This window comes from Trachurus trachurus (genome assembly GCF_905171665.1).
Source record: "Trachurus trachurus genome assembly, chromosome: 4".
Taxonomy (NCBI): Eukaryota; Metazoa; Chordata; class Actinopteri; order Carangiformes; family Carangidae; genus Trachurus; species Trachurus trachurus.
In genome coordinates this window covers 26,544,475-26,557,578 of record NC_139898.1, presented here as the reverse complement: position 1 = coordinate 26,557,578, position 13,104 = coordinate 26,544,475, and the positions used below count along the sequence as shown (strand labels likewise).

The 13,104-nt window shown below is 44.9% G+C and overlaps 1 protein-coding gene across 2 annotated transcripts in view; it reads right to left on the bottom strand.

The window, feature by feature from the left end:
• syde2 (synapse defective 1, Rho GTPase, homolog 2 (C. elegans)) overlaps positions 1 to 13,104 on the bottom strand; it is a 46,154-nt gene that overhangs the window by 19,392 nt on the left and 13,658 nt on the right. For both annotated transcript variants that reach the window (XM_083970797.1, XM_083970796.1), the window contains exon 4: positions 3,389 to 4,533. In XM_083970797.1, coding sequence (XP_083826923.1) covers positions 3,389 to 4,533 — 1,145 coding nt within the window. The remainder of the gene's footprint in view (positions 1 to 3,388; positions 4,534 to 13,104) is intronic.

The following is a 13,104-nucleotide window of genomic DNA, read 5'->3' as shown; positions in this document are numbered from 1 at the left end:
CCAAACACGATGACTCACCTTTATCAATGGCGCTAATGAAAATATTCATTGGGTCTGATTCAAGAATTGCCACACATGTACGTACACGTATTGAGGGTATGACTTTGAATAAATCAACAAAGAAACCAAAGCAGGGCTGCTGTACCTGATAATTAATTCCATTATCAATTAATCTGCTGATTATTTTCTTGATTAATCAATTATGTTTTTTTTTATCTATGAAATATCTATCACACAAGTCAAAGAGAAAAACAACATAACGTCACAAATAACGAGCTTAAAATAGAAGATTTGTGACGTTCTTTGATTTAAACGTATGTGGAAAAATGAACTGATCATGAAAATACTAGTGCATAATAATTAAAGTACGGGCAGTAAAGTCAAGATGGCCACATATTAGGACTATAACATTTACAAAAAGGCCACCATCATCATCATATGCAATAAAATCAATTTAATAAACCAACAATAATTAGTATTCCATGACTAAGCACTATATAAATGATGTTCCGAAGTGTTTTTTCAACTTGTGTGTCAGTATAACCTTAAGCTTTAAGGCGCTTCAAGGGTGAATCCGCAGAAAAAAGAATAAAAAGATTGAGTTTATCTATCAGGCAAGGAAGTTAATTAGAAAAGTTATTAGGGCATTAAGTCATTAGTGCAGATGAGTATGAAGGAGAATTATCAGCAGATCCATTGATACTTCACAGCACCAGGATTTCTGAGCTTTCCACCGTGGCGCCGCTGTTAAACCCGTTCATAACATGTCACTGCGTACATGTTCATCTCCGTCCGTCTGTCATGTGTGACAGACAGTATGTAGGTTACTGGGATAGCTCCTTTTAAGATATATCTCTTTTAAATGGGCTCACACACACATACATACATAACTCCTGTCTCTAGTCTCCACACACAGACATTATCTATCTGCAGTCTCTTTTTCAAAACACCCACAATCAGCCAGCGTCTTAAAAGCTTGGAGAAGTCTCTCCCCCCCCGAGGACACGCAATCCTGAAAAAGAGTCTCTCCATCAAAGATCCACATAATCATTTGTAAAAAAAAAAAAAACACACAGAGCGAGCTACACGTCTGGCCATGCGAGCTTCAGTGACACTACCTGCAAATTCCTCTGAGATCTGGTGTCAACAACGCCGCCCTAACTCCCCCACCCCCACCTCCACACCCTCCCTCACCCCCGGCTGCCTGCAACCTGTGGGGAGCACTTATGCTTGATCTCTGACTTGATACCCTGAGCAACAGCATCAGTGTAATGAAAGCAGGCAGCAAAACAGACGGGCAGAAGTACCACAACAACACTGCAAAGGACAGGAGGAGGAGGAGGAGGAGTGTGCTGGGGGGGAAAAAAAGAAAAAGAAACAAGGGAGACAGAAGGAGAGACAGATAAAAACAAAAGCAGACAAAGGAGGGGAAAGAAACAGATGGGAATCACAATATGGAAAGACAAAGCAAAGAGTGAATCAGAGGAAACCACAAGAAGAAGTGCATGATCCAGTACATTTGATGCATAAACATGAAATACTGCAGCTAAACTAAACTAAAGGACATTTGCATTAGAGATCAGAGAAAACTTCCTCTGGGGGAAACTTAGTTAAAACAAAATGATCCGACTGGCAGCTTCAGACATTCTCTGGAGAGGTCTAATGTTTGTCTATTGGCCCCAGGCACTGCTGACTGACTGACTGCCCCTGGCATGCCACCCCCCTACACACACACACACACACACCAGACACACACACACACACATAGACACACACTTCCAGAGTGATCAGTCAGGAGCAGTGGCCAGACACTTTTACTGCCGCTGTCTCAGGACCTAATTAGGAGAAACGCCGCCACCTCTTTCTGGGCTTCAAAGAGCAGAAGAGATGATGATCATCCTCCTCCTCCTCCTCACCCCCACCCTCATGACTACCACCAGCACCACCACCACCAGCAGCAGCAGCACGATCTCTTCACCCTGAGTCTTTCTCCTCCCTGAATAAAAGAGCCAGTCCGCCTCAGGAAGTTCCCGGTGACATCATGAAGTGCGGTACATGCTGTACATCTCCTGTATCTTTTCTGTTCACGCCAGTCACCATGCAGCGTTATTACTGGCTGCAGGGTTTGAATGCTCCTCTCCTCTCTCTCTCTCTCTCTCTCTCTTTCTTTCTCCTCCTGTTCTTTCACTCTCATACAAAAATGTGTTATATAATTGTATCCTACCAGTTTTCTGTTCAAAAGGAATCCACATCTGTTTTACATTGGCAGAAAAGGATTAGAGAGGCTTTCATCCACACATACTGTTTACACACACCATTGAACGTGTGGTACATATTTCATAGAGCAGAACTAATCAGGAGATAAATTGATTAGTGTTTTGTTTTTAAAGCAAAAATGAAACATTTGTAATGCCTCTTTTTTTCAGGATTTGCTCTTTTTCTATGATTTATTTCATTGGAAATTTCAAATCTTTCGGTTTTGGGGGTTATTGACCAGATTCTCTAAAGCTGTAACTTTGAGCCCCGGGAAACAACACTAATTAGGTTTTCACTATTGTCTGTAATGTTACCAATACAAGGATTAACTGAGAAAACAATGGGCAGATTAAACGATCATGAAAATAATCAGTATTTGACATCTGAGTGCTGAAATAATTTGAGTAAGACAACAAATGTGAGAACTAATCAAGTCCTTAAAGGGATAGTTCAACATTTTTGGCAAATTGGCCCATTGCCATAATCTCTATAGTTTTAGGAGTAGGTTCGTTATCTTCGGTGCAAGCTATTTTTAGAACGGCCGAGCAGAGCGGTGAGATGCTCAGAGCTACGCTACGGAGGCTAATGGGATTTCTTGGTTTCCCTCATCAAACTCATCAAATACACAATCCAACAACTACAAAACGCTCTCGTGGACAAGTTGTGACCTGCAGATTCACCACGCTATGAGACAATAACTGAACGTTACGAGACGGAGTTGTTTTCAAGGCAAATGCAGAGACTGTTTGCTGAAAAACTGCCCCCGGCGGGAACGCGCATCAGCAGTTTTGCATGAATTTACCTCTAAAACAACTCTGACCCATTATTATCTCATAGCTTGGTGAATGTGCAGGTCACAAAACTTGTCCACAAGAGCTTTTTGGATTGTGTATTTGATGAGTTTGATGAGGGAAACCAAGAAATCCCATTAGCCTCCGTAGCGTAGCTCTGAGCAGCTCGCGGCTCTGCTTGGCTCGGCGGTTCTAAAAATAGCTTGCACCGACAAATAAACGTAACGAACCTACTGCTATGACTAATTTGCCAAAATGTTGAACTATCCCTTTAATAAAATTTCTAAATATTTCCTATTTGCAGTTAGTTGACAGCAAACAACACACACACACAGACTCACCTGACAGCCTCTCTTCTCGATCTCATTGATGCACATGCTTATGAGCAGCGGCACCATCAGTCCCGTGTTCTCCCGCTCCACCACCCGCCACGCCTCCACGCCAAACACCTGGGGCTCCCTGTCTCCGTCCGGCCCGCCGCCGTCCAGCGAGTTCTGCCACTGCTCCATCAGGCTCAGCTTGACGTAGATCAGCCCGCGCGGCTCCAGCTTCACCGCCAGCTGGTGGCAGCGCGTCACCCGGAAGAGGGCGGGCAGCACCACCGTGCCGTGGCAGCACACGCGGTTGCGTCGCGGCGTGGGCTCCCAGCTGAACACCACCAGCTTCAGGTGCTGCGCGTTCTCCAGCTCGATGTTGAAGGTGTGATCCATGTCCAGGAAGGAGGTGCGACACGTGAGCAGGGCCGTTCGTGCTTTGTTGACCGAGTCCACTTGGATGGCGCAGTACACGTCTCGAGAGTCGACGCGCGGAGGCTTGAGGTCCTCGGCGCCGTAAAAGTGCAGACTCATGAGTCCGGAGATGTACTGGCTGCACTTGGGCTGCTCCGTGAAGCTGTAGTGGCGGAAAGCGTCAATGTCCAGCTCTGTGCCGTTGAGTTTCGAGCCCCCGCCGCCTGCTTCCACCTCCTTGCCCTTCCCGCCCTTCCCCTCTGCAGATCCGTGCTTCCCGGATTTGGCCACCAGCTCGGGCGAGTCGCCGTCACTGAGGTAGCCACCTTTACTGGCGGACTTTGAGCTGCCGTTGCTTTTCTTCTTGCTGAAGCTGTGCTGTGTGGACACGCTGCTGTCCAGGTGGTACCTCGAGATCACATTGCGGCTCGCCTGCCCGCCCCCGGAGGCCGCTAACCTCGGAGGGCCCGACGTTTGGGAGACGGCCTCCGATCCGTTCCCGTTGTTTCTGGGGGAATTGGCTCTGGGCTCCGCCTGACTGCTCCCGCTGTTGCTGTTACTGCTGCTGCTCGGCATCCCCTTGACGCTGAGCTTCCGGCTGAGCTCCGGGAGCTTCTTCATCTTCATGGAGATCTTCCTCACAGTGCGCGGGGACTTGATCTTGTCCGGGAAGGACCAGTTGATGGAGCTGCTCTTCTTGGCCGGGTTTGGGCTGGAGGGAGGGGAGAAGCCGACAGCATTGGGCACGTCGGGAACATCTACAGAGGAAATGACACAGCCAAAGAGAAAAAGTTGGTTAAAATGGGATGGGGGGGGAGTCTGACGCATTTTGGCTTTTGATCTTTCTTTGGTTGACACTTGGTGGAACAGTTTAAACATATTTTCCTGCCAAACTCTTTGGCAGGAAGGTGTTTAGCAAAAGCAATTTTTGGCTCAGTCACAGGAACAAATGGGTACCACCAGTCACAAGCTCTTAAAGTCAGCGTAATCGCCGGTTTCTCTAGACAATCCACCTCACTCCTGTGATTACAAGCAACAGTTGAGATGTCCAGCGAAAGACAGACAGGAGAGAGAGAAGAACTGAGGAGAAACCAAAGGCAAAGTGTGCATGAGCCATAATTTACAGTCTGTCAGGAAAACGGCTACACCTCCGCAGCACATCATCAAGCGATTAGGTTTACATGCAACCCATAATCCACTGCCAGAGATACATTGAGTAGGCGACACTTCATATAAACATTTTGGCTCTATATAATACAGTTACAGTCTATAGATGTAAACCCAGACGGTGACTTAGCTAATTTACAGTTTAAAAAAAAAAAACAGATCTGAAAAGAAGTTTCCACGCATTTCGTTTTCTTAAAGTGGATTTCATTCAATCAAACAAGGAAGTGGAATGTCAATTAGCAGCAGCTCCAGGAAAAACAAGAAGTCTACGAGCGGGGAAACGTCCGTCCAGAGACACCGACTGCTTCAGGGCCGAGCTAGAGTTACTCCCTCATCATTCAAGTTGAAAATATCCATTTGGACTGGACCTTGAAGGCGGCTATCACCTAACTAGACGTCTACGCCGTGAAATTTCAGGGTCTAGATTTCTTATGCAGGAGTGACAGCCATTGTTTAGTCTACAAACAGTTTCTCACCAGACCAACCGAAAGTATATGACATTGGAACCTGCATTAGTTGTTTTAAGATGCAACACTGACACAATGTCACTTAGTGGGGTTATTAAAGGTAACCTGTCGCCAACAGACACTAACACCATCACCTGTGGCTCTGCCTGCTGTCAAGTGATGGACAGGAAGCAACTAAGTGTGTTTCCATGCCTGGGACACTAACCTAGCTGGGACTTGTTATCTGTCAATTTTAAAGTTATAAGCACTGAGGTTAGGATTTGGCCTTCATGGTGTCCACTGAAGACGCACTTTCATTGTGTTGTAGGACTGAAGTTGCAGCACATTCATCTGCACGTGTTGTTAAATTGGTGAAGATATTTTCCGAATTTGCAGCGTGTCTGTGTCTCTGCATGTGTTTTCCTGAGTTGCAGAGTGCGCTGAGCCTTCAGGGCCACCGTATCTTTGGGGTTTTAAAGCAGCTGTCTGCAGAGATGAGAGCAGTGAGAATCCAAAACAATGAGCTCAAAAAATGAAAATAAATGGCAAAGTTGAGTAATAATTATCTCTTCTTAGATACACATATTCCTTTAATCTGTTGAGCCTGTAAATATATCAGTGACACTTTAGGAGACAGTAAACACTTGGTTACACTGTCCCCTATCTGTACAGCCTGTATGTTCACATCTAATCACTTTGAGTATTTGCTTGTCTACACTGTACGTCCATTAGTACGTACTGAGTGTAACTGTGCCATTACGACAACAGATAACAATGTACCAATGCACCTTGTGGCCTGGTGCGTAGAGCTACACTGTGATTTTCACATTTTTCATTCAAGTATACACACTATTTCAAAGCCCAATCATTGACCTACATGCAACCATTTCAGTCACTATCAAAGGTAAAAACAATCTGGCAGGGGAAGAGAAAGAAGAAATCGGTTGACATGGTGCCAGCTCTGATTTGAGTGATTAAAGTGGAATCTGTCAAATGATGGGGCATCCTGCTATTTGCTCAACGGGAAACTTGAGCCTCCCTCAACAGAAAAACAGCTATTTGCTACATTCAGTGCTGTTTTAATAAGATTTCCTCACCGGCTAACCTGCATTATTTTTACACTTTACGGGGGGAATACCTCACCGCAGGAGTTAAAGGGAGATTAAGGCCGGACCACATGACTCAGTGGGAGGAATTTACCTCTTGATGATGAGGCCTAGATATTAAACAAGACACTAAGTCCAGGGGCTGTTTGAGATATTTAAGACATCAAATACATTCATGACGTTAAGTTTCTCTGCGCTTGGTTTGGATGTGTCATTTCATTTCAGATGAAAATGCACTTATTGTTTTAACAGGCTAATTACTCTCTCTGAATAAATCTCAGAGACAAAAGATTGCTTCTGTAAGTGAGAGAGAAAAACACAGGGGAGAGGGAGATACAAAGTAGAAAGAGGAGCGAGGGGAGAGCTTGACCCTGCCAACAGCACCAGCTCTATTTTCAGAGGAGACCTGCTGTGCTATTCTGGGATGAGGGTCCGCGAGTGAAAAGAGGGAGGCAGAGGAGGTCCAACAGGATGGAGAGAAGGGTAAGATGGGGGGCAGGAACAGGGCAGGGTGTAGCCTGCAGATGGGGGACAAAGGCACCCCTTGTCCAGGCTCTCAGAGGTCTGGATGGTCGACTGGGAGGCTGGCAAGCCGGCTGGTGAATGTACAAATGAACACGGCTGTTCTCTCACATTCCTAACCAAACCATGTTTAGCCTCCTTTTCCTCCTCCTCCTCCTCTGGCTGAGTAGCCTTCCCTGTCACCACTTCCTGCCAATAAGAGACACAGAGGTGCTCTGAGACGAAGGGAGAAAATGGGTCGAGGGCACTGGGAGGTGCAAGTTTTTTTTTTACCAAACAACATCTCGGGTGGGGTCGGGTACACACAGAGGCCCGGTCAGGTCTGAAACAAGGTTTTCAGGAGAGAAATTCCTCACACAGCTGAACTCATTGAATGGGTCTTATATAATCTTAACCTGTCGAACAGCAGAAGTACATTGGTAGTCGTATCAAGACTGAACGAAGAGGATGCTACCATATTTTAGTTGGTTATTATTATTCATTATTGTGAAAACGCTGCAAACTCTATCATGTTGATTACAAAACTCTCTTGTCCAAATTAATGACTTTCATTACAGCCAATTACAATCAACAACTGATGGATTTTGAAAGGAATATTACATAACAAGGGAACACGGTTCATTGTATTAATGAACATTACAGTTTAGTTTGATTCTCCATGTGTTTGTGGTTATGGCCAGAAGCCGGAGCTAATCTAGTCAAAACAAGACTTGATATCAAAATCCATATAGTAGTAAAATGTAATCTATTTGGGTAACATAAATAAAATAAAGTAATCATATGTGTAGGACTATGAGCTTACACTTCCTGATACTTGATGTGGTAGACATTATAAAATTATAAATACTGGTATAAATATTCTTAAAGGGACTACGAGGAGTTTTGGAAAGCGAAGTGTTTTCACACTACATTTCCCATGAGCCTCCGCACACAATGTGAATTTCTTGGACCGGTGCAAGACGGACGAAAGCGAAAACATTTTCCAAGAATGTTTTCATTAATCAAGAATGAAAGTCGGAGGTTTGAAGACGATCAGATACCGTCGTAGTTCCGACCATAAACGGTGATCCAGTGGTGTTATTCCCATGATCCGCCGGGCAGCGTCCTGGAAACCAAAACTCAGGAAATGCTGGGCAAGTCGACCACTAAACAATAATATCAAAGTAACGATAAAGACAAAACGATATATTTATTATTATTCCAAAAATGGACCCATTAACAAGTGTAGATTCATCCACATTAATATGAGACTCTTTTATAACCAAAAGCAAACTCCTCTGGGTCTCTTAAATGTTCTATGATACTGGTTTTAACCAAACTGTCAGCCTTTATATTAATATGGTTCTCTGGTTTTTATTAGAGACAAAGTCACAATCTCCATTTATTCTCTCAAAAAAGTTCAACTCGTGTCTTTCAACAATCAAAACAACCTCCATCAGTGTCCTGCTGTTTCCCATTTATCTGATCAGCAGCATGAAGTCGATCAACACCAGCTCGCCTCAGACTAAATTAATCACTGTTGCGTCGTTAATGACTGTGGCTTCACACACACACGCATGCAGCTGTGTCTTCTGTAGCCTTTGGCCTTGTGGCAGCAGCCAAGAGAGTAACGTGACACCTCGGCTGTAGCTGAGGTTCAGGGGCGATGGTTTGACACCCAACCCTCCAGGGCCATGTTCTGGGGGGGCAAAGGGCAAAAGGTCTGCATTCCTCTGGGTGACACCTGAGCTGGGCAACTGTGTGTCCACCCCATCCCCTCCCTGCACTTTAACATGCACATGCACTCACCTGATTACTGTAACACAAAAGGGAGAGAGTGCATGTAAATATGCATACATAAAGACACACACACACTCACACATACACTCACACACGCCCTCGCTGACCCTACGACCCTCCTCAGGCACCCGGCCACTGACACCTCATAACAAAGACCGGGACAAAGCCCAGGAATTTATGACGAGTGCTTTTTCACAACGCTGGCACCAGACAGGTGCAGGCGGACAGTGTGAGTGTGTGTGTATGTGCATGTGTGTGTGTGTTTGTGTCTGTGTGTATGTCTATGTGACAAACTCATTATCAGATATTCCTGATATATTTTTACAGCCATCTTTAAACAGTCGACGAGCCAAATCGTCCCTGTGGCCGGTGCCAACACATAAATAATAGACAGAGATGTCCTCTGATTAGACAATGTTACACGCCTGAATACAACAATGTGACAATCTGTGTGTGTATGTGTGTGTGTGTGTGTGTGTGTGTGTGTTTGTGTGTGAGAGAGAGAAAGAGAGAAAGGCTACACTCTGATAAGCCTTGGAGAGGGGACAATAATCTGCTGTCCCTGATTACCCCTGTAAAACCACTTGTATTCACTTGAGTGGTGTATGTGTCCATACAAGCAGCTCTGCCAAATGCGTGTGTGTGTGTGTGTGTGTGTGTGTGTGTGTGTGTGTGTGTGTGTGTGTGTGTGTGTGTGTGTGTGTGTGTGTGTGTGTGTGTGTGTGTTAAATGTAAAAACAGTAAGGTCCGGGGTGTGCTGACAAACAAGGGCAGTGTAAATAAACCAGTGAATGGCATACTTGTCCTGCAGTTTCCTCGCCGGGTGACCAAGGCCGGGCTCTGTGCTGCTTCCTCTCTCTCTCTCTCTCTCTGCTTTCACCTCTGAGTCATTCAGCGTTTGGACAGGGCCTTTTCAGGGGCAACGGGAGCCCCGGTCGTTTCATTACAATGGTTACAAAACCCCTGCTAATATATCCAAGCATGCAGGCCTTCTCACTAGCACAACATGGCCCCCTGCCAAAGCAGCCCCTCATGTAGTCTTAACTCGCTCCACCGCTGGATGCAGCAACATTCCTGCTCTGCCGTCACTCAAGCGACAGAGCGGCTGCTAATTCTGGACAGACACCTCGGCCTCGCTGCACCTCCACCGACCCGTCAGCGAGGCACTGACAGGAGAGACATGATGTGCTGACACAACATGACCCATTTCTACCTGAAAACCAAACCAAAAACTAAAAAAATCTACAGCGATACAATCTTAGCTCTGCCAACATTCAATTTAACATGATATTGTTAATGGCAAAGGCATTGGCACTATTTGGATGAATCAATTTAAATACCGCAATCAATACTTATTCTTAGTTCAATGCTTTACCAATACTCTTAATTGATTCTATTGTATTACTAAAACATTTTTTGAAATTATTAAAATTATTTTTTCAACTGAATTATTCAATATGCATGAATGCTGTTTAAAATATAATAAATTACTGTTTCTCTAGCAGCAACAGTGATGTTTAAAACTGCACAGTCATGATATTTAGTCAATAATTTCTTCCTAAACTGTAGATAAAACTAATTATAAAGAAGTACGACATCTCAGGGAACAGGTTTCTAGCGTTATCCTTAGTCATCATTCAGACAAACACTCGAGGATTTACTGCAGTGTTTTTATAGCAATGTCACATATTTAATAAAGATCCACCTTGTATTTACTGAAGTTGCCATTGCAATATCTTTTGCTTCTAGTTGGGAATCTGTTCTGGACATTTTTGTAATTTAACTGAGAAATACATAAACAAATTGATCAGTAATGTAAATGAAGATTAGCTGCAGGTCTAAATGCTTCACCAAACAAACTGCAGATCCCTTCGTCACCTCTGATCCATGCATTATATAGTAAAGACGGAGTTCTGAACTGGTTTTCTACAGCTGCTCTGGTGATGAAATGAAGAACAGACCGGAGAGAGAAGGAACCATGAGAAAACTATGTGACCTGAACTTCACTTCACATCTAGCGCCAAGTCAAGGAATCTGCTCTGGTTTTGAAGTTGCTGCTCTCACAACGTCGCTCACTCTCCTCTGGAGTTGTTGACCTCCTCCAGACCGAACCGTGCAACCGTCAGCCCAGATTAGATTCCAGGTTTGAACTCAGAGGCTTGAACTCTCATGTAACTTTAGCAGCCAGGGGCCAACCCTCAAGCGATGCAGCGGCCAGCGTGACCAAAACAACCCCCAGAAATAGCTCTGATCCCACTCTGAGCGCCGGCCAAGTCAGATTCCCCAAACAGGCACTAAAGGGAACAAGAGATTGGGAACACACCACACTCACCCCCCCCACAAAGTCCATCAATCATTATTCTCCATACAAATAGAGCATTCAGATGGACAAAAAGTCAGTCAATAGGCAGCACATGAGGAGTCTGGAGTGTATCCGGTGAGGGAAAAAGAAGCAGCCAGCCGAACAGAGGGAAACTATAGTCGCAGAGAGTCATCTACATCTGCACAGCTTCATTAATTCAGCAGACGCTCTTATTCGTGCTCAATCAACGAGAAGCCTGTCAAATTTCCAATCCTGCAGATGAAGTGGGGACTGTATGAGTTCAGAAAAGAAGGGATGAAAATAGTGGAGTTGGACACAGCGGCTCCACTTAATGTTTTTTTTTTTTTTGTCGAAGCTCAAATCAAGGCCCATTATTCCCAAAGAGGCGTGGTGGGTGGCGAGGCAACATGTCATGTGGCGGCCCTAAACACACGTACAGTAGATGTGGTAGAGATACAGCAAACTGTGGTGGTAACAGTGATGTTACTACCAACAAATATGTGTTTAGTGAGGTTTAGTCTGGTTGGTGCACGGTCTGGTTTCCTCCTATTTCTGCAAGTGAGCTTGAGATACAGCTTTTTGCTCATTATTGACACTTCTTTATATGATCGATCAGTGACCTAACAGCTCATTACAGTAATATCCAGGATTTCAAGTATGTATTATCTGCTACAAGTCTAACAAGAGAAAATGACTCATAATAATCTTGTTTTATTAATTATCCACGTCCCCAAACAGCCCCACAGTGAGAGCCTGCTGCAGTGGAGGGATGGGAGGCCGACAGGAGTGAATGGCCACAGCAGGCTGTTGTCCTCCTCCCCATCCCCCAACACTCCCAACCAGTTAAAGAGAGGAGGAGGAGGAGGAGGAGGAGGAGTGCAGTGTCATTCTGCAGCCAATACAAACTGTGTTAACAGCAGCAGCAACACACACATACACACACACACCACAGAACATTAGGGGTTGAGGTGGAAAGTCAGTAAAGTGATATTATACCTGCCAAACCCCCTCTTTGATTTAATACCAAAGTGCCCACAACACACACACACACACACACAACCATGCACACACTGCACACACACACAAACAACCATGACACGTAGCCGCTGCTCTGCTTGTTGCTCTTTTTTGTTGCAGTGAAGTGTGGGATGGCGTCGCCAAACCCACAGGAATCAATTGCAAAGTCAACAGGCAGCAGAGAGGGAGGCAGTTCCGGAGCGGGAGGGTAAAAAAAAAAAGAAAAAACACACACACACACACATACACATAGAGAGAGCTACTCCCACTTTCACAGCTTCCAGTCAGAGCAGCGGTGAAGTGAAGTCACACTGTCACAGACCTGCTGCTGTTCAACACAATCTCATTTTAGAGGATGGAAATGAGGCGGCGCAGATCTTTGAACGGATGGAAAACAAATTGATGAACATTAAATCTCCCATCACAGGAGCTGAGAACAAGATTTCTCGTCATCCGTCTGTTAAAACTGCTGAACCAGCCAAACAGTTTCTGTCCACTCATCTGCTTATAGCCCAGAATCAAAAGGCCGCCTTATGACACCACCGGCAAAATTAATCTAGACTGCAAAACAGAAAAATAGGTCTGCAGTGCAAACTGTGCAGGAACAAATAGCCAACAATTTAATTAGCTAGTGTGCTCTATGATTAGCACCAGTACACCAAGACTCATTGGGGACCGGTTTAATCCTAATCCTACAGGGAAAGTCTCTCAGGACGGAGAGAGTTTGGCTGAGCTGCACGTGATGTCAGCGAGCGCCAGGAGGTTTGAAGCCAGTCAATGAGGATCAAGGAGTTTATCAGCCGCCAATCAAACCGGTGTCCTCATCAAGGGCAAAGTAAAGACTTTTCCACTTACACACGAGATAAACTGTTTCTTTCTGCGCTTTGATTGGTTCAAAAAACTGCAGCCAAAAAGCATAATCATTTCTTTCTAACGACACATCACCCCCGACTTATTGTGGCTTCAACT